Here is a 25,350-nt window from a genome sequence, read left to right on the forward strand (position 1 = left end):
AAGAAAAACTTGAAAGTGCTATATTCCTTCTGGTTACCCATGCCAACTCTAACAATATAAAAGCTTGCTACATCAAAGTGTTAAGTATGGAAATAAAATGAGATTAGTAACATATTTTACCTGACCTTCATGTTAATGAAGAACTAGGGCCATAGATGGGGTGATTTAATGTACTGATTTCTAGCTATCCTCACAGTGAAACAGCCCATTTCCAAAAATACACAGGGTAAGACAACTTACCAAAGGTGAGAAGAGCAGCAGTGAGCAGTGCTGCTGGGAGGGACTTGGACAGATCCAATACAATGAGGTAGGCAAAGGGGACCAACCAGGATCCAAGGAATGCACACAACTATGGAAGGAACAGAGAAGTTGTTAAATAAATAAGCTAGAACCAAGCATGAAGGACCTATTTGATTTGGTACAAACTAAAGTCTAAGATGGAGGACCCTGATAAAGATATGTCTCTGCTGACCCTAAAGTCACCTAGAGTATCTATAAATAAGAAAAAGGGGTGTAACAGTGAAGAGTCAAATCAGATCAAGCAATACACTATGTTTCTAGGGAGCAGCAACAAATGCACTGGTCTAAAACTGGAACAATGCAGCATCACTGCTAGCTATAACACTAGCACATCTTTTATCTCAGTTTCCCCACCTGGCTAATGGGAAAAATAAGAGCTCCTATCTTAGAGCTTTACTATGAACATTAAACTAGCTGCAAGTTTATTAATTCACAGAAATATCTGACAGTCTACAGCCATACTACCCTGTTGGCACCCTACCTCATCTGATCTCAGAAGCTAAACAGGGTGGGGCTTGGTTAGTACTTGGATGGGAGAAATATCTGACAAACATCAGATTCTAATACTACTTCAAGCATTAAATTATATCTAATCTTGTACTCAGTGTGGATATAAGCTGAGAAAGGCCTCTTCAAAAGTAGTTTAACATTTTCAGACTTTCTAACCTTATTTTTACATTGTCTCCCTGGTACTTTTCTTCAATCACACCAGAAACCACTCTTTAGTAGTAAATAGGCAAGCCCAGGGAAAAGTAAAATTCTCACACTTAGGTTGTCATTTTTTGTAAACAGAAACCAAGTACCCTAGCATGAAAAGACTGAATGGGGATGCTGTGTTTGGCTTCAATTTCCCTAACATGTTCACAGTGAGTCAGGCCTATGCCCAAATATGCATGCTTTGTGGTATTCAAGAGTCAACAGAAAGACAAAATCAGAGTTCGGTTCAGTTCCCAGTACCGGAGAAAAACCAAAAAAAAAGAAAGACAAAATCACTTAAAAACACAAACTTCAGGATAAGGGACACTCCTTGTTTAATATGGCAGGATATGAACATGTAAACTATCCAATGATTAGCCCAAATAAGCACACAGCCATTTATCTAAAATGTTCTGGACTCCTCAAGGGAAGGGGCTTATAAATCAAACTGTCCTGAGAGTTCTAGGCTGGAGGTCGGTTTTATGAAGGTTTCATTAAGCTACAAGTTCAAGATTCCCAGAGAGCTGAGTGTTTAGGCTCTGCCAGGTTTATCAAAGCAGACGCTGCAAGTCAGAAGAACTGGAGCAGACATATGGCCCCCTGAAAATAATTACTGGAAAACTCTATGTGTGCTTGAAACCTTTGTAGGTATAAAAGCAGGAAGCTGGAGATAAGGTGTGGGGTTTCCAAAATCTAAGGAAAGCCTCTCAGAAGTGGGTATTATCTAAGCAGCTGTGTCTGCAGAGAGGAAAGATAAATTTTGTGCCAGTACAGACCATGGGGCAGCTGCAGGCCACTCCTGACTGCCAGGCCTGAACCCTATGGCACACATGGCCAGGGCAGCAGGTGACAGTGTGTGCTTGCTCTATATTATCTGTGGCCTCCCCTTTCCCTCTTCCCCACCTCAGTTCTAAATCTCCACACCAAGAGGGTGAAGTGTGTCCAATTATCTTCCTCTCCCCCTCAAAGTCCCTTTATTTACACCTGCCACCAATCCAGGGCTTCTAACTATGACATTTCTGACTCACTGAGGCCCCAAGGTTCCTTCAAATTTATGTCAAGTCAGGAAGCCTTACTCCTCTCATTCCCATGTAGCTGTGATGCTCGTATTTGTCTCCTGGCTTCTGGAACAAAAAGGTACCATCATATCCACTCAGGTAGCCTGCAAGACCTATCAGCATCTGAGGAGAAAAGAACAAACAAAAAGATGAGAGACTTTTGGGAGAAAACCCCTCTGTCCTCTGATCTTCCTTCACTTCAGCTATACCCACAGACTGGCTTCCTTTTACAACTGTCCACAGGGGGAATGGCCAATGTGGCATTTTCTCCTGCAGCTGCTACAGAGTAAAGAATCTTTTGACTGTAGAACTCTTGGCTTGAAATAAATCCTCTCTTGTGTTCTGGCTCAGCTCTTGGGAAGAGTACAGGCTAAACACTTCGGGAGGAAAAGCTCCCACAATTTGAAGGGCGGGGTCAGTGAGGAGTTCTCACATTCAGTCTTCATTCGTTATGAAATAAAACATAGCTCTTGGGGGAGGTCAAGGACAAACACTGATTCCTAGGAAGTTGGAAAATGAGGGTCCAAGTCACAACGAAAAGAGAGAAAAATGACCAAGTAGCTACACACCTGGAATATGGAACAGAGAACAAATGAGGAAGAGGAACACAAAGTTTTTCCCCAGAGAGGAAGAGAGAAAAAAATTTGCAAAATGGAGCTACAGGCTGGAAGTGGTGGTGCACACCTGTAATCCCAGCACTAGGGAGGCTGAGGCAGGAGAATCACTGTGAGTTCAAGGCCAGCCTAGGCTACAAAGTGAGTTCAAGGCCAATCTGAATTACATGGTGAGATTCTAAGCACCCAAACAAACAAAAAAATGGAGTTACCTGTTTTATTAGGTTGTTCTAAGACTGCTTACGTGAAAAAATATATAATTGTCCTTCTCTTTATTGTGTTATGTTGTAAAGCAAGCAGGAAGAGGCACAATATTTACTACCTTTTCCTGGGCTCAGAACCAATTTAAAAATAGGCTATTTATACTGTGTATGGTGGCACACATGTGCCTATCACCCTTAGCACACTAGGCTGCTGAGGCAGGAGGACTGCAAGTTCAAGCCAAGCTTAGGCAGCTTAGCAATTTAGTAAGACCTTGTCTTAAAAAAATTTCAAAAGGGCCGAGATGTAGCTCAAGGTGAAGACCTTGAGTTAAATCCTCAGTATAAAACAAATATAGGCCACTTCTCTCTCTCTTAGCTCTCGCACTCCCTCCTACCTGCAAAGATCTTCTCCCTGGTACCTGTGCTCCTATGCATCCCTAGGCCCACCTGTCACAGACCACTACCCCTGCCTCCCTCCACCCCTGCCTCTGTCCCAAACACCACTTGCTCCTACCTCTTCACAGGCAAATGCCTGTCCCCTTGCTGTCAAAGATTTCAGACTCCAGTCAGAAAGGGTTGAATGAATGCCAGGGCCTAACCCATGAGCCTCCGCAGAGGTACTTGTTTTTAAAAGTATAAAGTGAAATCTAATTGGGAGAATCACTCAATGTAAAATGTGAGAGGAACAAGTCAAACAATGTGTATGCTGGGAAGAGGGGGACAGACTCTAGCTAGTCAGCTCCTCTAAGCATTTCTGTTTTATGCAATACATTCCACTCATTTTTCTAAATTGAGGTAAGTCTCAGTAACATACAATTTACCACTTTAAAATGTACAAGCTGGGGCTAGGGCTATAGCTCAGCAGCATAAGCACGTGCCTCACAAGCACAAGGTCCTGAGTTCGATTCCGGGTACCCCCCCCAAAAAAAATGTACAAGCTGGGTATGGTGGTGTACACCTGTAATCCCAGGACTCCTGGAGGCTGAGGCAGGAGGACAGCCATGAGTTCAAGGCCAGCATAAGCTACATAGCAAGACCCCATCTCAAAAACACCACCACACACACACACATACACACACACACAGAAAAAGAAATTCTATAATCAGTAGTTTTAAGTATAGGTACCCCTACCTAATCCAGGACCTTTCATTATCCCAAGAAACCCCACACCACTTGCAATCACTCCCTAATCTTTCTCTTCAGACCCCGACAACCACTAATCTACTCTGTGTGTCTATGGATTTGCCAATTCTGGATATTCTAATCTCATTATCTGCAGCCTTTTATGTCTGGCTTCTTACACTTAGCATAGCATTTCTGAGTTTCATCCATGCTGCAGCATTTGTCAGAACTTATTCCTCTTCATGACTGAATCCTATGCCACTGTATGAATATACTACCTTTGTTTATCCATCAATTAGTTGATGGGCCTCTTTCCATTTCTGATCCCAAAGCATCTCGAGAAACGCCAAAGATTTTCTCTGAAAGTAGCTGGTCTGAAATGCTGGAGAATTCTGTCAGGGAATCCTTAAGTTCAAGAAGGACAATCAAAACTGACACTTGGCTCCATCCCTTAAGAGCCATCCTCCCAGATAAAAGCTGTTTATTACATTGCTCACCTTTCCCAGAGGTGGGTGCACGTCAAAGAAAAAGGTGCGGTTGATATAGAAACTTCCCATTTTTCCAAAGTGAGTCTCATCCCAACTAAAGAAGAAACAAAACACTTTAATAAAGCATAGTTAAAATTATAGTTAAGACCAAAAGCTATGAATTTCAAGCAATTAATTACAAAGGATTTTGTGTGTGGGTTTTCTTTTGTTTGTTTTTGAGACAGGGTCTCACCATGTAGTTCAGGCTGGCCTTGAACTTACTATGTAGCCCACGGTGATCCTCCTGCCTCAGCTTCCTGAGCGCTGGGATTACAGATAAAAGTTTGGATTAAAAAAACTTTTGACACAAATGATTTGAGGAAGTAAAACATTATGGATATTAACCATCTGGATATTAACCTTCATTTGGATAGCTGAGAAAGGTTAGCAAGTATTTACCAAGCAGTTACCATAAATTTAAGTTAAATATATTTTGTATCTTGAGTATCTATTAATTCTAAAATGGTAGAGTTTTCCTATAATATGGAAAAGTTTGTAGGTAGGAGGGAGTGCGAGTGATTACATTTTAATTGCAAAATTAAAATTACATTTTAATTTTGCAATTAAAATGTAATCACTACACAGCTGGGTTGCTAAGCAGAGAGTCTTTCAACCATGCCTGTCACAGGAGTCTGATTTTGCTCATCAACATGATTAAGTATGATCTGACTGATCTTACTATGATGAACCAACCAATATGCAAAAACTGAGTGTCGTCTTGCTAAGTTAAGAGCATGTCTAAAATGCATTCTTGGCTGAGCATGGTGGCGCATCCCTCTAATTCTAGCAATCAGGATGCTGAAGCAGGAAGACTGCTGTGAGTTTAAGGCCAGCCTTGGCTACATAGTGACTTCAAGATCAACCTGAACTACTCCCATCTCAAAAAAAAAGAAAAGCATTCTTGTTATACAAGTTATTTTGCAAGAAGGAAATATCACACATTAGATTTTAAGCACAGCACAAAGCCTAGATCTTCTACATAACCACATAAACCTTTTCTACCATACACGAGGGCTTTAAGAAGGCAGCCAAGTCATTCTGCACTGCCTGATCACTTCTGTTTGTTGTTTTTTTCCTTGCAGCTCAAAGAAGAGTACTTTCTGCTGCCATCCATCTCAGGTCAGCTTCCATGAGCAGTCATTATGGAACTATCACACTCGGGGCAAAACTCACTTTTCCCAAAAATGTAGTGTGTATGTGTGCATGTGTTTAACTCAGCGAGCCCAGGATATGGGCAGAAAAGCAAATCTATTTCGTCACCTGCTAAATATACTGGCTGTCACGAGATGAGGACAGAGGGATGGTGATATAGAAAAGAGAAATAACTTCAAAGCAGTGTGACAAAAAACTTGTGGAAAGTAGAGTTCTGGTACCAGCTCCACCTCTTACTAATAGTGTGATGTGGCAAAATCACTTGCTCTCTCCAGTATTCCTTTTTTATGTACATGATGTAGACAATAATAGTATTTGCTATGCCCCCTCCCAGAAGGGTATTAGGGCAGAACTCAGACAATACACGTGAACAAACTCTGTAGACTCAAAAGTATGACACATACTGTGCATTACCTAAGCTGTTCCAATATCTGTGGTTAGTTCTGAAGTCCGTCTGGAAACACACTAACAAGGGGCATGAGATTTTCACTTCAAAAGTTTCCCAAGTAAAATCAGTAGCAACATTCAAATTTCCTCTTGGCTTTAACTGCTTTTGTCAGGAGAGACAGTTCTCCATGGCTCTCCTGTGCTCCTACAGGCCTTGCAGGTTATGCCAAAACACAAGGTCCTAACATATCTCTACCCATGCCATTTCTCAGTTATATTTGCAGCAAACAACCTTGGGGAATTTAGTATCTCCTCTGGGACAGACAGCCTCCTTCCTGCCTGCCATGAAACAGTAGATCCCCAAGTGCAATAGAGCATTCCTGTGTATGCTGTGATGTAACCCACTCCATGTGCAAGCATTCATCCATGCACTGCATGGGATTCTAGGGCAGAGGGATCAAAGCAACATGCTGATGCTTCTTATCCTACTTGCTATTCCATGAGAAAAAAAGTCAATTGTTTCTGATCCAGGTCTTTGTATTTATAAGCATCCATAAAACAGTGACAGGTTAATACTTAGCTTACAAGAAAGCTAAAAAACCAAAAACAAACAACAACCAAAAAACCCAGGCCTTAACAAAAACAGGATGATGAGAGACATAGCTTTCTGAAAAAGGAAGGACAAGGGGCCTCATGGCCTGAGTTACAGATATGAGAAGATTCCCTGGAACTTGTTTGCAAATGTTCGTGTCAAGTGGTGGGCAACAGTGTAGGAAGGAGCAGAATAGGGAGAGATAGGATTGAAACAGCTGGCTGGGTTACTAATCACTCTCCTCTGAGCAAAAAGAAAAAAGAGGTGTGATCATAACAATTAAGCAACAAGCATTGCAGGCTTGGTCAAAAGACAATATGAGAAGTTGGGCATGGTGGTGCATGGCTGTTGTCCTTGCACTTTGGGAAGCTGAGATGGGAGGATGCTAAGTTGGAGCCTAGTGTTGGAAATTTAGTGAGACCCTATCTCAAATTAAAAAAATAAAAAAGGGGTGGAAATACAGCTTAGTGTGAAAGTACTGGATTCAATCTCCAGTATCATAAAAAACAAAAAGTAAAAAAATTAAAAGGCAATATGGATACAGTTGTAGAATCAAGAAGTCTCCAAAGTTTCAAGAAATGATGCAGCGGTAAGGACTCTACTGTTCAATACAGAATTTCAATCAAAACGAAAACTCTAATAAATCCTTGATTTAGCTGTGTGCTCAAGCCAAAAGTAAATGTGTCTTGCATACTGGCTTAGAGCCACTCTGTTCATTTATGTACCCTGATGCCTCCCCCTCTACTAGCTCAGCTTCTTCAAAGAGTGTGATGACTAAAGGTAGAGCCATGCCTCTACTATACCCAGTTCTGTATAGGAGAAGGAGAAGGGAGAAGGATTTGCTAGGCACAGGGGCTACCAAAGGCACTAAGGACTGCAGAAAGAGCCATTAGCAGTGAGTACAAAGACTTACAGAAAAAGGCCCCTAAGCCCAGGGGCTCACTGGACACAAGGAAGTATGATGAGGAAAAAGTGGTGCCAAGCCTAAAGGGCTAAAGGAGAAATAAAGCTTCTCTCCATTCCTCGCATCCATCACTCCCCTCACTCTCCACCTGGGAAACGGTTTCATCTCTGGATAGTTCCTGATGCAGGCCAACTAGACTCATCAGTCCAAAGGGCAAAAAACGCCCAGGTTCAACTGATAGGGTTTGAGCCACTTCCCAATGGGGGCAGGGCTCTTTAGAGTACTTCAATGTACTATTATGGCATCCACGGCTGAATGTATATCCTGTATTGATTCACTAAATGTCAAAGAGGATTATCCCATTCAAGGACTGCTGTGTGTAGAGAGGTGATCCTATTTTCCCTTGTGATCCAGGAGAAATAAATAAATCCCTGGAAGGCAAAGAGAAATCACAGCTTTAAAGGATTAATGGCTGCTCAAATACTAAAAAACTATTCACCAGGAAACAGCGCCACCTGCTGAACACAGATTTTAAGTACACCTGTTTTCAAAAGGGCAGCTATTAACCTACTGCACTAAGCTATTAACTTGAGTGTTTACACCACATAATGTGCTATACTTGTACTGAACTCTCACTGAAGTTGAGCGCCTGACCCACGAAGGCCTCAAGACTCTCTGGACTGACATTCCCACTCTGAGGTAGGTTAACTTGTCATTCACAGCTAACAAGGGAAGGGGCTCAACAAGCCTCACTGTCCTATGGAAATAGTACATTTCAGAGGAATGCCAGCTTGCCCTCCATGGCATCTGCGTTTTACTTAACTACTTCCCACTCCACTTTCTGAAGTGCAGATGATGGTTTAGTGGGACCCTTGATTCACTGAGGTTCCTTAAAATGCTTGTGCCTGGTTTACTGACAGGCTAAGTTAAAAGCTGAAAATGTCCACTGGGCAGCATTCAACCCCAAAGACAACCTGTATGGTCAACTGCAGTAAATGTTAAAGTGTCTAATATGCTACTTGGAAGACTAAATATTGAGAGGCACAGATGTCCACTGGGGAGCTGACAACCATGGAAACAAACTGGCTGCTTACTGATGAGATAGTTGGGATCACTCATGTCGGTGCCCACAGCAAGGCCCAATGCTCTGATAAGACTAGCTGGAATTAAGCTGCTGACCAAGCCTGCACCACCTGGATTTATCAATGTTCCAGGCATAGAAAGGCCTCCATCATCATGGATTGGCCCCCAAGTAAAGGATCATCAGTTTCTGAAGCAGAAGCCACCATCACACATTAAGACTCCTTCCCAGAGTTGGCCTGCTTGTCTCTGTGGTAAATGAAGAAACACTGCATGGGCACTGACCAAAGAGCTCTGAGAACACTAACTATATTAAAACTTTTTCCTAAACTCTAGAGTTTTCACTGGTACCTCACTGCTGCTGGAACTTTTTCAGGTTATGGTGATGTAGCTGGTCCAGTCTAGTCATCTGACTCTGGATATCCCACTGTGGCCCTTGAAACTAAACTGTCACATTTTCAGATTTCCAAACCACCTGTATAGTCTGACAGTGGTATTCGGTCACACTGGCCACCCAACAATGGGTCTGCGGACATTCCACACTCCTTTTCATCCACAGGCATCTGATATGGTCAAGGATTGAACAGTCATCTCAGAAATCATCTCAAAATGAATTCTAACCCCACCCATGTCACCTCCTCCTGGTCTACATGCCCTAATAAAGCAGTCTGATCACCTAATGTGGGCACACTTAAGATGCATCTCTTGACCACCAACTGGGTAGTGATCAGAAAAGGAGTGCAGAATTATAAATTTACTTTCAAAAACAGACTTTTCCAACCATGATTTGTTTTTCATTCCCATTAGAGAAACCCCAGATGAGCTCGGAAGGGCAGCAAAGGATTGACAGAACTCAAATTCTAATTTAGTCACCTGGATTGTCTTATTAGAGTGCCATGGTCCAAGACTCTAGCATAAACATAGTAACTACTATATTGAATACACTGCTTTTTAGTCTCCCCACTGTTGCCAACGAATGTCAGGTAGAAAACATAATGGGTTTCTGTCAATTTTCTAGCAACGCTCTTGGCAAAAATGTCTGGATATTAGTAAGGGAGAACCAAAGAAATGGTGAAGACATAGGAACTATGGTGGGACATGCTAATTATGTGACAGTGATAGGAAAGAAGCAACACCAGTACCCGGAGAAGAAACACTTCAGACTTTGGGAGACGCAGAAGGAAACAAAGGTTCAGCACCAAACCCTGACAAAAGGCTCAGTGGTCCACCTAAGTCAAGTGAAAGCTGAAGCTGGCAATTTGACCAGAAGCTGAGTTTGTCATCATAATTAAAAAAACAGAGAAACTCAAGTGAGATGGTCAGTCTTGAACTACTCTGATGTGCCCAATGCCGTCCACACCAACACCCAAACATGCACCTCCCTCGTGTGTGAACAATGCATGGATCAGCACAACTTCTGTCAATCTGACGATAAAATCGTATGCTTCTCTTGGAATACTAGGGGTCTCAGGTTATACCATGTACAGTGATTTAGGCCACAACTACTCAGTGACACTGTCCATGTAGCTTAACCAAGCCAAAGTACTGGTGAGCCACATCAAATTTGATAGTGATCCAAATAAAATTTAACAAAACGTCCTAAACTGAGTGACCTGCACCCCTTCAGTATGTAAGGAAGAATGGACCACAAGCTTTCTCTTTGGAATGGGAGCTATGTTATTTTTTTCCATGGTAAGGGCACTGAAATTATTGGCAAGTATACCAAAGATCAGAGATCAAGCGAAACTGTGCACTGGTCATAATGGATAATAGACTGGCCTGAGACTACATCCCTACTATCAGAAATAAGACTCTCTGGTCATCCCAGGACTTACTTACAGATGGCTAAATCCAGGATCCTAATAGGCATAGTGGAGAAAAATATCAAAAGTTCGCCTCCTGCTGCTTAGAGTCCATTTGGTAGAGGCCTTAATTAATTATATGCTGTATGAGACAAATTGAACAGATTTGGTCTCTGCCTCTATCAGCCAGACTAGTCAGAATAGCCAATGGAGTTGCACACTCACATGGAAATCTGCTAGAAGCCATCCTAGTGCAAGATCAAAGAGTGAGAAGTACTCTTAGGAGAGACAGGCCTCTATCAATGCCTGTCATCCATACACCTTGCTGACTATTCTAAGAATGCAAGGCTCAGCCTGCATTAACTCTGGGCTATTTCTCAGAATTATATTTGCAGCAAGCCACCTTAATAGTGAGGGAATCTCTTCCTCCAGAACAAGTAGGCTTGTTTAGTGCCGCTGATAAAATAGTAGATTCCCCAAGCTTGTCACTTCTCTGCAATTCCCTTAGTGCAACTCCCTCATCCACTCAAGCCTATCGTATCACTCCGAGGGATTGGGCGCTGAGAGGTGTCTAACTCCAACATGCTGATACTCATCCTGCCTCCTGCAACGAAGTTCTTTGTCTCTAACCCAGGAATCTAGGACCCTCTTCCAGCAGTAACGAAAGAACAATATTTTGTTAATACTAACTTCCACATAGGGCAACGCTGATAGTGTTTGCTTGCTTGCTTTTCTAATATGCGTTCCACTTCTGACATCCTCTACACTTTCTTCTTAGTGACACTAAGAAAATATGGTATTGCTGTGTTCAGACAAATGAACCACTTTTACGTTGTATAAAGGGGGGAGGGGTGGCGCACATGGCGCATGCTTATAATTCCAGCACTTAGGAGGCTGACGAAAGAGGATGGCCGCGAGTTTGAGACCAGCCTGGGGTTTCAGAGCGAGTTCCAGGCCAGCCTGCACTATAAAGCGAGACACTCCCCTCCAAATCAAGTTGTATAGAACTTTTCCTCCTCCCAGCTGGAGATGGCGTTACTTTACTTAATGAAATCTGATCATGCATGCTTCAACCCAGCATGCCTCAAACCAGTTCTGTGTCATATACAATAAACCTCTTTTCACAGAAAACCCCAGACCTACTTGCTGGAATCCTTGTCACCACCCCTGACAGCCATACTATTCCAACTCTATCGGATGAAAATACCCATTAAGGAATTTCCCTCTCTATTGATGCCTGAAAATCTCGTAGGTGAGGCGCTCAGGCCTTGGGAAATTGTGTACCAAGAATTTCCAAATAGAAAGTTCAAAGCATCCTTACAGGAACCACAATCTGGGAGCGAGGTGACACACTCCAGCATAACTTGGAAGTCATGAGGACTGCTTCCCTAGATCCTGAGTCCTACTGTCCCCCACTAGAGCAAAATCGTTCCTCTAAGTGACTGCACCTCCCGAGAGGTCAAGCAAAACCCTGTTTCGCCTCCGCGGCGAACCCGATCCTCAGCCTGTGAATCCCGCCTCCTGTGCCCGCGGGCCAATCGCAGACTGGCGTCCCTCCCTCCCGGTTGCCAAGGTGTCCGCCGGTCCCTCCTTCCCATCACTCACCAGATGTGCGGTGGCTGGTCCAGACGGTGGAAGCGAGTGGCGAAGGACAGCAGCGTTACCAGGGCCAGCAGTGCCTGCCGGCCCGCCCCCTCGAAGCGCCGCGAGCCCGGATCCCGCCGTTTGGGGCTTCGTGCTGCGGCCTGGGTGGCCCCGTCCCGGCCTACAGCCCTAGCAGCTCGGGGCCCACAGCGGCTCCTCCGGAGACGCAGCTCTGACCCTGCCAGGCCTCTGCCCACGGCCGGCGGCATCCTCCCCCACCTCAGAATGACCCTCCGGTGCGGAGACGCGCTCTGTCTCGTCAGCGGCCCAGCCGGGGACTCCCAGGGGGGCGGCTCGGGCTGTCCTGGGAAATGTAGTTCCCTGCGCGGGGAGCGGAGCGCGGGGCCCCGGGCTCTGGGCGGGGCGGGGAGCGGGGTCGCCGCCCGGGCGGCTAGGAGGCGGCCCGAGGCGCAGAGCATGGCGGGAGGGCGAGAGGGCGGGAGGACCGGCTCAGGAAACCGCAACTCCCGGCGGCACCGCGCGCGGGGGCGGGGCGGCGGGGCGGGGCCGCCCTGAAGCCGTGGGAAAGGCCATGCCAGACCAGCCCTCGCTTCCCGCAGGCCCGGCCGCGGTCTGACCCGTGAGAGTCTCACTGGGCCTCGATCGCCGGCGAGTGCCGAGCGGGCGCGAACTTTGCTGGTTGGAAGAGGGGTCGCCAGAGGTGCGAGATGCAAGCCGGGAAGGTCTGTGCCGAGAACCCCGGGAGAAACGTGGAGCAAGGCAGGGGTGCGGCCAAGGCTGCGCCACTCCCCCTCGCCAGCGGCTCCCGCAACGACTCCCAGCGTGCCGTGCGTGCGCCGCGCCTAGCTCGCTCTGCGCCTGCGCGCTGCTTGCGGGGTGGGGGGAGGTGGGGAGAGGCGGTGGGCAGCGAAGGAGTGGGTTCGCGGCGGCTCGCGTGGCTGATTGCTCTTGGCAGAGTGAGCTCGCGCTTCTGTCTACCCACTTCCTGCCCACAGTTCGTGATAGAATCTAGGGATAGCACTTGTCCCTCGCCTCGTGGTCCCGCGTAGCTCTGCCTACTCGTTTTTGCCAGGCCGTGCTAAGTTAACGGATGGCCTTCCAGGGGTGTTTACATTTTAAGAGAGTCCCAGGAGCAGGGAAGGCTGTGGCACTTTTAAGTCATCACAGTCACCTGGGGCAGCTTCCCGGGTGGGACACACGCTTCCTCCGGTCAGCCCTAAAGCCCCGTAAGCTCTGGCGGAAGGGGCTGAGAGTGTCACAAGCGGCCCAAATCTCGCGCGCAGTGAAGTTTGAGAAACACTGTTAAAATCCTAAGGAAGGTGGGACGTTATATCATCTCAATAGTGTTCGCCCTCCCGCTTGCAGTCTTCTGGAAAATGTGTAAGAGATGATTTAAAAGGTGGGAGTATGGCTCAGTGGTAAAGGGCTTGCCTAGTGCACATCAAGATCGAGGTTCGATCCCCGGCACTGCAAAAAAAATTAATGATAAAACTTACTGGTCTTGGCACAAAGGAGTTTAAGAGTAGGAAATATTTATTGAGGGAAGGATAATTTCTGCCTAAGACAGGAGGAGGCCCGGAAAGTGGTTTGCCAAGGACCGCACTATTCAGGGGAGGGTTTATTTTTTTGTTTTTTATTTTATCAGGGGAGGTTTTACAGAGCACAGCCCTGTGGGTACAACCATCAGTATAGCCGCTTAGATTATATTGATCTAATGCGGAAGCAAATCATAGCAAGTGTACAAAGACTTGCCCTAATAAGATTGCAGAGATCCCCCCCCCCAGCAGTAGCAGAAAGACCAAGTTTCTAATTTTAATGCTTTGGTGTCCATTTTCTTCTACTTCCATCCACCAATCCTGCAGACTCCCAGTTGGTCTCAGTTGGCAGGTATGCCAATTCACCTTAAAGGTCAGGTTGCAACTGGCAGCCCATAGGACCCTATCTGGCCTTCAGGTGTTGTTTTGCCTACACAGTACTGAAGGCTCCTGCCTTAGGATGGTCAGGAAGGGATGAGTGCGAGGGTCTTGGTCACCCACTGAGGTGACTGATGCCTAGCTAGACTTTACTAGACCAGGTGTTACCACTTATCTCAGGCCTGGTCATTGCCACTTTATCTTGAGGCCTGGCCTCCAACAGATGCGCCTCCAGCTAGTTGTAATGAGTTTTCATTTTTGCATTGACTCTCTCATGGGCCCAGCCCTGTCTAATTGCCTATATTTCTACCTAACTTAGCTGTCTATATCACTTTCACTCATTCCTACCTCAAGAAACTTCAGAGGAAAAAAAAAAATAAACTGGGCTTGTATTCTGAAGCTGCATTTTGTTTCTTCAAAATATGATTTTAAAAATCTTTATTTCCTGTTCTCCTTTCTATCTAGTTTTCACTTCTATCCTACCTCAGCTCCACCAAAAGCATGAGAAAAATCCAGGTTGGCAAGGGATGCCCTTTCTGACCAGAGTCAAAGTTCCCCTGCTGCCTGTTGAGAGCAGCTCGCCTATTGGCTCCCGGGACCCACCCCTTCAGGGTTCCACCCTGTGGTGCAGCTCTGTGAGGACATTCCTTGGGAGACTGAGGGTCACCACAGCACCATGACGGAGTCTAGCAAGGTGAGCCAGGCACCTGTGGAGCCACTCTACCCTCAGGAGCTGCCAGCATACCTGGGAACCTGCCAGCTGTTTCAGGGGTCTCATGTGACTCTCAGACCCCCTGATCCAGAGAGCTCTGACTCAGCCCTGAGTTGCCTAAACAGAGCTGGGGAAGAAGGCCCTGAACAATGAGAAGAAGCCCTGGGCTGGTGGCTGAGAGCTCCTTCCTGGTGAGTTCTTGGGGCTAGAAACCCACCCAGCCTGGAGTAACTCAGGCCCTTACCCTCTCTCTCCTCAGCCCATCCTCTATTCCTATTTCCGAAGCTCCTGCTCGTGGAGAGTTCGAATCGGTAAGTGCTGGGCACATGGGTGGGGTGGGGTGGGGTGGGGTGGAGAAACCAGGTGCAAAGCTGGCCTGCAACAAGGGGAACTCAGTCGGGCAGGGCTTCACCCTGCAACCGATGTCCCTGGTCTCCTGGATCCCCATCCCTGAATGGAACCCCTACCCCAGAAGTCCAACACGGAGATAGCAGGTGGGAGGAAAGGGACTTCCACTTCCCTGTGCTGCTCTCCAGAGCCCCTCAGCAACCATGATTAAAGTAGGTTCACAAAATCCAGAGGTTCCTGGTAACTGGCAGGGAAACAGCTGGCCTCCCTTGCGTCTTATTTGATCTGGCAAATTAAACAGAACTGTTTGGTGTCAACTACAGAGAATTTAGTGGAACAGAAACTACAGCCCACTCCCTTAGTCCTAAGTTGGACCCCTTTCCTCCTTCAGGTTAACACCATCGTTGGCCAAGGGTCATAGCCACAGCAGCTCATACTGAGGAAGAGCTCGGAGCTGAATGCTTTTTTAAAAACTTATTTTGATGAATTGATTGATTGAGGCAAGGTCTCACTATATAATTCAGACTGGACTTGAACTCACTATGTAGCCCAGGCTGACCTCAAACCCACAGCAGTGCTCCTGCCTCAGCCTCCTGAGTGCTGAGATTACAGGCAGGTGCTAACATGCCTGGCTATGAATGCTTTTGTGTACCCGATTCCCTGTCAACCTCAGCCCCCTCAGAGGAGGGACTGTTATTGCTGCTGTTGTGCAGATTAGGAAACCTGGGCACAGGAGCATTAAATCTTCCACCACCATGCAGCTGATGAGAGGTAGAGCTGGACTTTGAACCGAATAATCTGGCTACAGAATGCATATTGTTTGATGCTGGGGGTCAAACCCAGGGCTGACTGTGTGCTAAGCTTTCGCACTGAACTACACCCCACAGCCAGAGCATACACTTTTTTTATTTGATCTCCAGAACTTACTCATCTTTTTTTTAAAGAGAATAAATAAATAAATAAAAACAATACAAAATTTCAAAACAAGATGACAGAAAAATTAACAATGGTTGTTATAGAGCATATTGTTATTTTTAAAGTAGTTGCTCAGATTACCAGAGATAGACATGCAAGATTGATCAAACAATTAGGCATTAATTGTTCCTTTCAATAAACCAATAAAAGTTAGTAGTACGATTATCTTAGCTATCTTGTATGTATATATATATTTTTTTCCTTCCTTCTTTCCTTTCTCCTTTGCCCCACCCCAGTTGTTCTTTCCTTTTGTGCAGTTTCTTTCCCTTTCACAATATCTATTGTACCTTTTGTATCTTTTTTTTTGGTTTTTGGTTTTTGGTTTTTCTCCGGTACCGGGAACCGAACTCACGACCTAGCGCTTGCCAGGCAGACGCTTTTGCCACTGAGCTAAATCCCCAGCCCCAGTACCTTTTGTATCTTATTTACTGTTTCAGTTTCTTACACTAGGGAGACAATACGATGTTCACACACGTGGGCCTGATTTATTTCACTTATGAGTATATAGTCTCTAGTTGCATCCATTTACCTATAAAAGCCTCAAGTTTATCTTTCTTTATAGCTGAGTAATACTCCATTGTATGAAAATACCACCTCTTTTTTATCCATTCCTCAGTGGATGGGCATTTGGGTTGTTTCCAAGATTTAGCTATGACAAATTGCACTGCTAGAAACATGGGTACACATATATCAGTATGGTATGTTGTTTTTAATTGTTCTGGAAAAATACCCAGAAGGGGAGTAGCTGGGTCAAATGGGACCTCTAGTCCTAGTTTTTTGAGGAATCTCCACACTGATTTGCACAGGGGTTGTACCAGTCGCAGAATCCACACTTTTAACTGTTACACTTTGCTGCTTGTCACATGGGGAAACTGTGGCACAGAGGCCTCTTACTGAAGGTCGCACAGCTAACAAATACATGTGATGAAATTTGAACTCGAACAGCCTGTTTCAAAACTTGGCCGTAACTGCCAAGCCATCTTGAGTAACACCCGTCCCTGTCCCCGCAATCCCGCAGCGGAGTTTGTGGCTTCAGTAAGCAGGCGCATCAGGTGCCAAGAGAAACTCCTCCGAGAACAGCTGTTTTCCTTGAGCGCAGACTCTACCCTGGCTGGGCCAGAAGCCAGAACAGTAGGAGTGCTGTCTGTGGGGCCTGCTGGCCTCGGCCTCTTCCTCTGAGTGCCAGACGCACTCACTGTCCCACTGTCCAAGTGGATCTGACCAGCACCAAGGAGGACACTGGCCCACTGAAGGTTGTCCTTACACTGTGATGTCCCGTTCTCCCTCTACTCCTTTGCCTTTGTAGGAGACCAGCTACCGCCATATGCTAATACCCAAGTGTACCTGCACACACACACACACACGCACACACACGCACACACGCACACGCACACACAGTCTTCTCCACTAAAGGAGTATACCAAGCATTTTTACCCTCACCTTGCCAGAGGATAGAGAGGAAACCTGCCCGCTAGAGTCGCCACAGAGCTCTAAGACCACCAAGGAGCCCTGAGCACAGAGAGGATGGTTTTGAAAGACTCTTCTCTAAATAGTTTTGTTAACCCATCGTGCTCTGCACAATCCCCAAGCATCTTCCCCTGGCCTCTAGATGCCTTGTTAAGGGAATATTACAGGTCTCCAATAAACACACCCTGCTTGCTGCTGTTCAAGGCCCAGGAGGGGCAGCGGTGAACAGGACACACTCCGCTGTCCCAGGAGCCTGCAGTGGACCACGACTCATAGGGCCACCCAGGGAGCACGAGGGCTCTGTAGGAGGCCCAGAGGGTGCAGTGGTACTGCTGTACATCTGGAATAGAGTAGTGGGTAGCGACAAGGAAAGTGGAGAGGAGGAGAGTGCCATGCTACGTCTCGACCAGCAGCAGTGTGGAGAAACCACCCTTCAGCAGCCTAATGTCACCCTGGGACGGTTCTTAGATGACCCCAAGTAGCCAGAAGTGATTTCCTGACCTTCCTATCTGGCTTTTCCTAGCTTTGGCATTGAAAGGCATCAACTATGAGACAGTGCCCATCAACCTCATAAAAGATGGGGGGCAACAGGTAAGGACGCTGCCCCCAGACCACAATGTGGAGTTGGACCTTAGAGAGTAGCCAGCCTGGGAGGTGGGGGGTGGTCTGTCTCCAAGAAGTACACGCCTCTCCCCTGCCCTCTCTGGCTGGAGAGTGTTGCTGGCTCTCTCTTGTGGGACAAGGGGGTAAGTTATGTGGCAAGAGGAGCCAGGGGACGGGCCTTTGCTCCACGCTCAGCACCACACCCTACGAGCGCCAGTGCTTCACTGCACGTTGTTGAGTGGCGAGTGGGTCCTTGCCCCACACTGGGCTTCCTGGCTAGCCGGCTGGGGTAGGAGTTGCCTTGGTGGGCACAGTAGGAGATGCGGGGAAAATCACATAGCCAGGCCATTGGGATGAAGTCTTTAGCTCAGCAGCTGCTAGAGTTTGAGATAGTGCATGGATCCCCTAGGGTGTTATCTTAGAGTCAGGAGCTAGGGCCATCCCTAGAGAAATATGGATGGGTGGCAAGTCTGGGCTTTTCCTGCTTGCTTGGCTCTGTTCTAGCCAACTCAGGCCAGGTGACCTAGCCCACCATGATGTGGTCTCCACAGTTCTCTGAGGAATTCCAGACACTGAATCCCATGAAGCAGGTGCCAGCCCTGAAGATTGATGGAATCACCATTGGCCAGTCAGTGAGTATGGAGCAGTTGTGAATGACAGGACTGGGTATGTCTTCCTTTCCTGTGTGTGGCTAAGGCGCACACAGTAGAGGCTCAATAAATATTTGTTAGAAGTTATTTTGGGAGATGAGCAGAGAGCGGGGCACATGGGAAACCAAGTTGTGCAGAACAAGGTCCAAAAAGGCTTTGTAGGGCTCTAGCTTAAGAGCATATGGGAGAGAAGGTAGCACCGGAGGAAGAGATTTCTGGCCCTGTCCCTTGTGGTTTGAGGGTCTCAGGCTCTCTCAGTGCCCTCTCTGGACAGCTGGCCATCATTGAGTACCTGGAGGAGACTCGGCCCACTCCACGACTCCTGCCTCAAGACCCAAAGAAGAGGGCCAGTGTGCGCATGATTTCTGACCTCATCGCTGGTGGCATCCAGCCCTTGCAGGTGAGGCACTTGTACCCTTACACCCTTGCCCACCTCCCACATTGGTGCCCTTATACACTAGCTCTGACGGGTCCACAGGGAGCTGCCCAGCTTGGGGGTGGAGGTAGCAGGAAGACGGAACTTTCACAGACTTTGACCTAGACCATGTGGCAAAAGGGAGCAAGGATCCAAGAAACTTCCACCCTAATAGGTCCCCAGCTGTGTTCCAGGAAGCACTAGGTCTCCAAGGACACGTCCAGAGGTGGTGAAAGGGCCAGGGTGATGGGAGGATCTGAACAGGGTCAGGTCCAGGCTCCCAACATTTAACTCAAGCAGCCTCCCTCTTATGTGTTCTCTGTCATACACATTTCCTATTTCATTTTATTAGACTTGGTGTTATTGTGCTTTAAAGATTTTTGTTTTTTTAACATTGAAAGCTTGTTTAGTCAAGTTAGTCTAGTCACCAAGTAAGTCTAGTGGTGCCATTTTCCCAACAGCTCAGATGATTGTTAAGAGCATTTTTAAAACTAAGCTATGTACATTTTTTAGACATAATGATACTGCTTGACCAATAGACTATAGTGTATAGTGTAAACGAAATTTTATAAGTGCAGAAAACCAAAATTCCGCATGACTTACTTTATTGCCGTGTTTACTTTATTGGCAGGGTCTGGAGCTAAGTATGCAATATCTCCCAGGTATGCTTATACTGGGATTCTCATAGAAGTTATTGTTTTCCCACTACTGGGGATTGAACCCAGGACCTTTGCACTGAGCTGGATAGCCAGTCCTTTTTATTTTGTGATAAGGCCTCACTAAGATGCTACATTACCCAGACTGGGTTCAAATTTGTGATCCTCCTGCCTTAGCCTCCCAGAGTCCTGGGATTACAGGTATATGGCACCATGCCTGGCTGGTTCTTTTAATAGCTATTTTTTTTCTTTTCTTTTGCCAGGGATTGAACCTAGGGCCTTGCGCATACTAGGCAAATGATCTACCACTAAGCTACATCCCCAGCCCCTCCTGGCTGGTTTTGTTTTGTTTTGTTAAGGTTTTCATGGGTGGAACAGAAAAGCAAATATTAAAACTGTTCTGTGCCAACTCCTGATTTTGTGAGAAAATAGCTCAGAAAGGTGGAGTGCCTTTGCCGAGTAACACAGCCAAGTGGTAGCAGGGTAGAAGTCAAAGCCAGGTGCCTATGCAACTGTGCCCTATGCCTGCATCATCTTGCTATTTTAACAAAGCAGACTGCAGCAGACCAACGTCCCATTTATAGGAAATGAAAGCAGAAGTAAAATGGTACAAGGGTTCCCGGGATACAAGGGTGCACCAGACTCAAAACCTGTGCCATTCCCCTCTGCAGCCCCAACCTGCACTGAACTCTTCTGTATGAGGGACTACGTCCCTTACAAAAAAGGAATAAGCATGGTTTCAGAGGAAATGGGCCTTAGGGTATGGTCATGCCTGCCGTAGCCATGGTGGTGTCCTGCGTCCCCATTCTTACACAGGGCTTTCAGACAGGTGGGGCCACTGGGGCAGTCTGAGAAGGTGGTTGTTGGGGTAGCCTCCTTCCTGCAGCTTCAGGGCCACGATGGCAACAAGGGGTCCACAGAGTCCAGGGAGAGGGAGATGAGAGGAACAGCCTAAGGCAGATGGGAACTGAGCTTCCCTGAGGGGAAGAACTCGGCTGAGGGGAAGGCTGAGGCTAGTCTGAAAACCTCAGAGATTTTCCTTGGGCTGTGCAGAACCTGTCTGTCTTGAAGCAAGTGGGAACGGAGAACCAGCTGTCCTGGGCTCAGAATGTCATCTGTTCTGGCTTTGACGGTGAGTCCTCACTCCTATGAACTGCTTCAGAGTGACCTCGGAGAAATGACCTTAGAGCACAGGGCCCTGAGCATCCTACCAGCCTCCCGGGCTGTGTCGATCTTGACAGTGGCATCAGTGAGGGCAGGGCCAGGAGGCAGCAGACTGGGCAGGCATTCGAGCCTGGCCTCAAGCTCCAGCACTTCTGGGAATCTCAGTGCAGGAGGCCCACAGTCCTGCACAACTGGATGATAGCTCAACTTCTGCTTCACTGCCCGCTCCAGCCAAACTAAGACCAGCAAAAGCCTGGACCCGTCAGTTTGAGAGCTGAGGCCTGGGCTGGCTATAAGTCTTCTCTCTTCCACTTGGGCAGTTGTGGCTGGACTTGGGGAACCAGGCTTGTTCCCAGAAACTCTTTCCAGTCCTGGCTGTGACAAATCTTCTAGCACCCACGCCCCAGCCTTCACTCAGATAACCACTCATTCCGTAACTGTGGAGTCCAAGGCTCCAAAGGCCGATGTCCCTTTTCTGTGCCCAGAGTGAGTGACTCATGTTTTCCCCACAGCTTTGGAGCAGATCCTGCACGGCACAGCGGGGAAGTTCTGCGTGGGAGATGAGGTAAGTGTCCCCAGACCTACTCGCCAGGTCTCCTCCTGGTGTTGCCTTCAGGCTGCCCCTCTCTCCCACTTAGACTCAGCCATCTCCTCCCCCTGAGGTAGCCAGGACATGGCTTCCTGCAGAGGCTCTTGCAGAAGCGTGCTAAATCTCCTCTTGTCAAGATCTCTGGCCAGGCAGTCAGTTTATAGGGAGCTGCTAGCTCACTCCTAATCTGTCCTCAGAGGAAGTGAGGTGTCCATGTCAGAAGACGGCCCCTCTGAGACAGCCTGGTAGGCCAGGCATCAGCTGAGGATTTAGACTAGATGATGTCTCCCTTCCCTCTCAGTTCTGAGACTCTAGAATTCACGTACCACTCGGTACCCTTTAATCCTACAGGCTTTGGCTCTGATCGTTCTGGTTCCTTGGCTCCTGAGGCATCAGCTCCCTGCTGGGAACCTTCACTAGGGGCCTGATAATAGCAGTTTTAACAAGCACAATAACATCGCCAGGGGGATCAGACTGTCTCCGGCCACCACATGGTTGGCAGGGCACCTGGAGCTCAGCCTGGAAGCACTGTGGCTCTAGGGGACAGAGCCAGACAGCCCTGGGGAGATAAGAGGGAGGGCGGGGCGGTAGGGATGGGTGGAGGAGCCTAGGCAGAAGGGCGCATAGGGGTTGGCACCCTCCGTGCGGTTGCAGTGGGCACACTGAGTCTGGGCTGCTCACCCCAACACAAACCCACCTGCTCCCCTTTCAGGTGTCCATGGCCGACCTGTGCTTAGTTCCTCAGGTGGCAAATGCTGACAGGTAAGACAGCCCTGCTGCCCTTCCTTCTGCTTCCATCCAGCTGGGCCTCCAATTTCAGCTCCTACGGAGCATCTCATGCAGACCCTTCCCAACTGGCCAGGAGGCGCACTGTGCTGGGCTACAGCAACCACCTTGGTCCTAAAGAGACAAGGTGGAAAAAATCAACGAAATGTCCTGCTAAGCTCACCGTACTTCAGGTGATCCTGTACCGACAGTCCCTGCTCCTAAGAGGAAGTGGCTCACCTGTGGGCACCCCAAGAGCCTGCCATCCCCAGATGTAGGTCTTTGCTCTACAGAGAGCTCTACCTCTGTTTCTCTCTACCAGCCCTTCAATTTCACATGAGTGAGTACCTCTCTGGAAGGCACTTTGCTAGGCAGGCATTAGGAATATGGAAATGTATACCCCCAAGGAGCTTGTGATATGTAAATTCTTGACACTAAGTTTTGTACATAGCAGGTTCTCAATAAAGGGTCATTGCATAGATAGAAACAGTAGGTAACAGAGATGCCAAGTGATACCACACCAGACCTACCCATCCCCAGAGAGCTACTTGTAAAAAGGGTCCGCACAGCAGGAAGCAGTTCTTGTCATTCCCTGGTCAGCCCCATGGACTTTATCTAGCCTTGCTTCACTGCCTACTCTGTCCATGAAAACTCTGGCTTACAAGGTGCTTCTCTCCCACAGGTTCAAGGTTGATCTCAACCCCTACCCTACCATTAGACGGATCAATAAGACACTGCTGGCCCTGGAGGCCTTCCAAGTGTCTCACCCCTGCCGGCAGCCCGATACACCTGCTGAGCTGAGGGCCTAGCTCCCAACCCCGCCCCACTGGCACGAGGCAGGCACAGGAGCAGACAGGTGCTGAGTGCGCTGACACAAGTGAGGCGTAAGTGGTGAGGCAGGAGACTTGAACTCCAGTCCTTGGATCTGAGCTGTAGCTGTAGGTCTGCTTTTCCCCTGAACTTTGTTCTGCCTCAATCCTACAATCTGTCAAATGTCTGAAATATTACCTGCTGTCTGGGTCATGGGATAGTCATGAAGACAAAATGAAAATGGATTAAATGCCTGGCAAGTTTACCAGCGCACCATAAGGAACCCTGGACTCGTCTTCTCATCCGCTGTTAACAGTACTCCAGAGAATGCTCAGACTGCAGTCCGGTCATTCCCAGCCCTCCAGCTTGTTCAGTAAGATGGAGCTGAGGTCCAGAAGAGTAACACTGCCCCTAGCTGGAATCCGTGTGTCTGGATTCAGGAAGTTAGCCAGCCACTTGGCTGCCCTGAAAGCCAAGGGCAAGGAAGAGAAATAGCCCAAAGGCCTGCTTGAGAAACAGGATCCAGGAGAACAAATACAAGAATCAGGAAAGGAAGCATGTGGCAGCCCGCCGAATTCCCAGGGCTAAAAGCGTTCCACTTCAGCCCAGAGAGGCAAGTTGACCGTTTTCTGCAGGAGCAGCATTCTCTAGACCCGTCTCTGCGTTAGGCGGTTCCATAAACCGAGTCACAAATGGTCCTGGCATTGGGAGGCAGACTCCCCTCAGGGGAGCATGAACAGCGGTTTGAGCTCAGGAGACTGGCCAGTGACAATTCACCACGGGCTGTGCTGGGGGGAACAAGCCCCCGAGCTTGGCAATGCTCGGGCAGAACTAGAGCCACCTCTTGGCAGAGTTTTTGCAGGGAGATTGGTGAGACAAAATGACCTTTTAGAGCCTACCTGAGATTTCATTTTTCCTATTTGGCTTTTCGACAGCTAAGGTTTTATGTGTCTGATTCAAATGGAAGCCACCTTTCAACCACATGCCCCTTTTCTCCACCTCAGTCCAGGGCACCTGGTTTCCCCTTCATCCTGGGCTTGTGGCCTCACTTCTCATAAATGACCTGGTTCCAAACTCTAGAATGACCAAAGTGAGCCACTCTTCCCCAAGGCAGGTTTGTCCCTGCAAACCCAAAGACAGAAAGATAGATTACACAGGGCAAGGATGAAGGAGACCCAGCGATACTTCCTGTCCCGCCCTGCTGCCACCTGGATCCTCTTCCTTAATTACTGTAGACTTGTTTGGCTCCCTTGGTCTCTCCACAAGAAACCTCTACTTGGTAAAAGACTAATCTCAGCCCAGAAACCAGGAATTATCACCTGATTTAGATGTCTGAAATGAAGGTGGATTTTTCAGGAGGACGAATTTGGAGGGGGGGGCCCACACTTCAGGTATGTTCCTGCCGCTCTTTCTGCATCATGTGTCCCTGCACCTGGAAAGGTGGCAGGAGCAGAGGAGCAGCAGGCCAGCTTCAGGGGCTGGCTTGGCCACTGGGGCTGCTGCCACCACTCTCCTAGAATAAGGAGGCACCTAGCTCTGCCCCCACCAACAGGTGCTTTTGTGAGCCCAGCTGACCCTAAGGGATTTGCAGCACTGCTCAAGGTACCAGGTTCCCCCACCACCTTCCTCTGCTCAGTCTCCAAGGAACAGAAGTGCAAGAGACATCTGCAAGTGAGAGAACTAGACAGAATCCACATCTGGAACAAGGTACAGAAACACAGACAACCTGAGGCCCCTCCTCCTGCCCTATATGTTTCTAGAAAGAACTAGATATAATGAGGCCTGACCTGTTCCTAGAATAAAATAATCTTGAAGCCTGGACCACTCCAGGTAGCAGTGACCTTGCCTTTGCTTCTGTTCAGCCTGCCAACATGCAGGGAGCCCTCCCAGGTGACCCAGCTAGAAGCTGGGATGTGTGCAGGTGTGACCAGAAATACAACAGACATGGCTCTTACTGATTATATATGTCCTTGCACTTACTCCTTGAAGTTTAATCGGCTCTAATCCTACCACTCAACTGTGTGTATCTTGCTTATCTCCTTGCCTGCCTGTTCCAAGGTGACTGCTAGGAGTTGACTTAATTGGACACAAGTTAGGTCACCTCCTAGGCAGTATCAGAACACAGTATGAAGCTGTTTAACCTGGAGTCCCATCAACCACCCAAAACTAGTGGCAAAAATGTTATGGATCTTAAGGAAATACCAATCAGGTGCAGAAGTGATACAACCTCCTTAACAAACA

General features: G+C 47.6%; 2 protein-coding genes across 8 annotated transcripts in view; one reads left to right on the forward strand and one right to left on the reverse strand.

Annotated features, from left to right (window-relative positions):
* The window catches only part of Pomt2 (protein-O-mannosyltransferase 2), a 39,797-nt gene extending 27,274 nt beyond the window's left edge, over positions 1-12,523 (reverse strand). For all 3 annotated transcript variants that reach the window (XM_005390192.2, XM_005390193.2, XM_005390194.2), the window contains exons 1-4: positions 12,043-12,523; positions 4,491-4,575; positions 2,073-2,177; positions 241-349 (exon numbers count right to left, since the gene is read on the reverse strand). In XM_005390192.2, the coding sequence (XP_005390249.1) occupies positions 241-349; positions 2,073-2,177; positions 4,491-4,575; positions 12,043-12,500 (757 nt within the window). In that variant the 5' untranslated portion in view covers positions 12,501-12,523. The remainder of the gene's footprint in view (positions 1-240; positions 350-2,072; positions 2,178-4,490; positions 4,576-12,042) is intronic.
* Positions 12,524-12,652: 129 nt separating this feature from the next.
* Positions 12,653-25,070, forward strand: Gstz1 (glutathione S-transferase zeta 1). 5 transcript variants are annotated; one of them, XM_013517152.1, is made up of 9 exons: positions 12,653-12,742; positions 14,927-14,978; positions 17,981-18,048; positions 18,565-18,692; positions 18,985-19,110; positions 20,835-20,913; positions 21,458-21,510; positions 22,247-22,296; positions 22,982-24,950. In XM_013517152.1, the coding sequence occupies exons 4-9, from the start codon at positions 18,594-18,596 to the stop codon at positions 23,106-23,108; spliced, it is 534 nt and encodes a 177-aa protein (XP_013372606.1). In that variant the 5' UTR covers positions 12,653-12,742; positions 14,927-14,978; positions 17,981-18,048; positions 18,565-18,593; the 3' UTR covers positions 23,109-24,950. The 5 variants fall into 5 exon arrangements, with proteins under 5 accessions (XP_013372606.1, XP_005390247.1, XP_013372608.1 ...); XM_005390190.2 differs by having other exon boundaries at positions 12,681-12,764; positions 18,612-18,692; XM_013517154.1 differs by having other exon boundaries at positions 12,718-12,742; positions 18,612-18,692; positions 22,982-25,070.
* The last annotated feature ends 280 nt before the right edge of the window (positions 25,071-25,350 follow it).

This window comes from Chinchilla lanigera, unplaced genomic scaffold, assembly GCF_000276665.1.
Source record: "Chinchilla lanigera isolate Chin_1 unplaced genomic scaffold, ChiLan1.0 scaffold00037, whole genome shotgun sequence".
In the NCBI taxonomy this organism is placed as follows: domain Eukaryota; kingdom Metazoa; phylum Chordata; class Mammalia; order Rodentia; family Chinchillidae; genus Chinchilla; species Chinchilla lanigera.

Excerpts from the sequence above, each read along its gene's own strand:
- Gstz1 (XM_005390189.2), top strand. Across the intron at positions 18,693-18,984 it reads GAATCACCATTGGCCAGTCA|CTGGCCATCATTGAGTACCT; the intron begins GTGAGTATGGAG and ends CTCTCTGGACAG. Across the intron at positions 19,111-20,834 it reads GTGGCATCCAGCCCTTGCAG|AACCTGTCTGTCTTGAAGCA; the intron begins GTGAGGCACTTG and ends TGGGCTGTGCAG.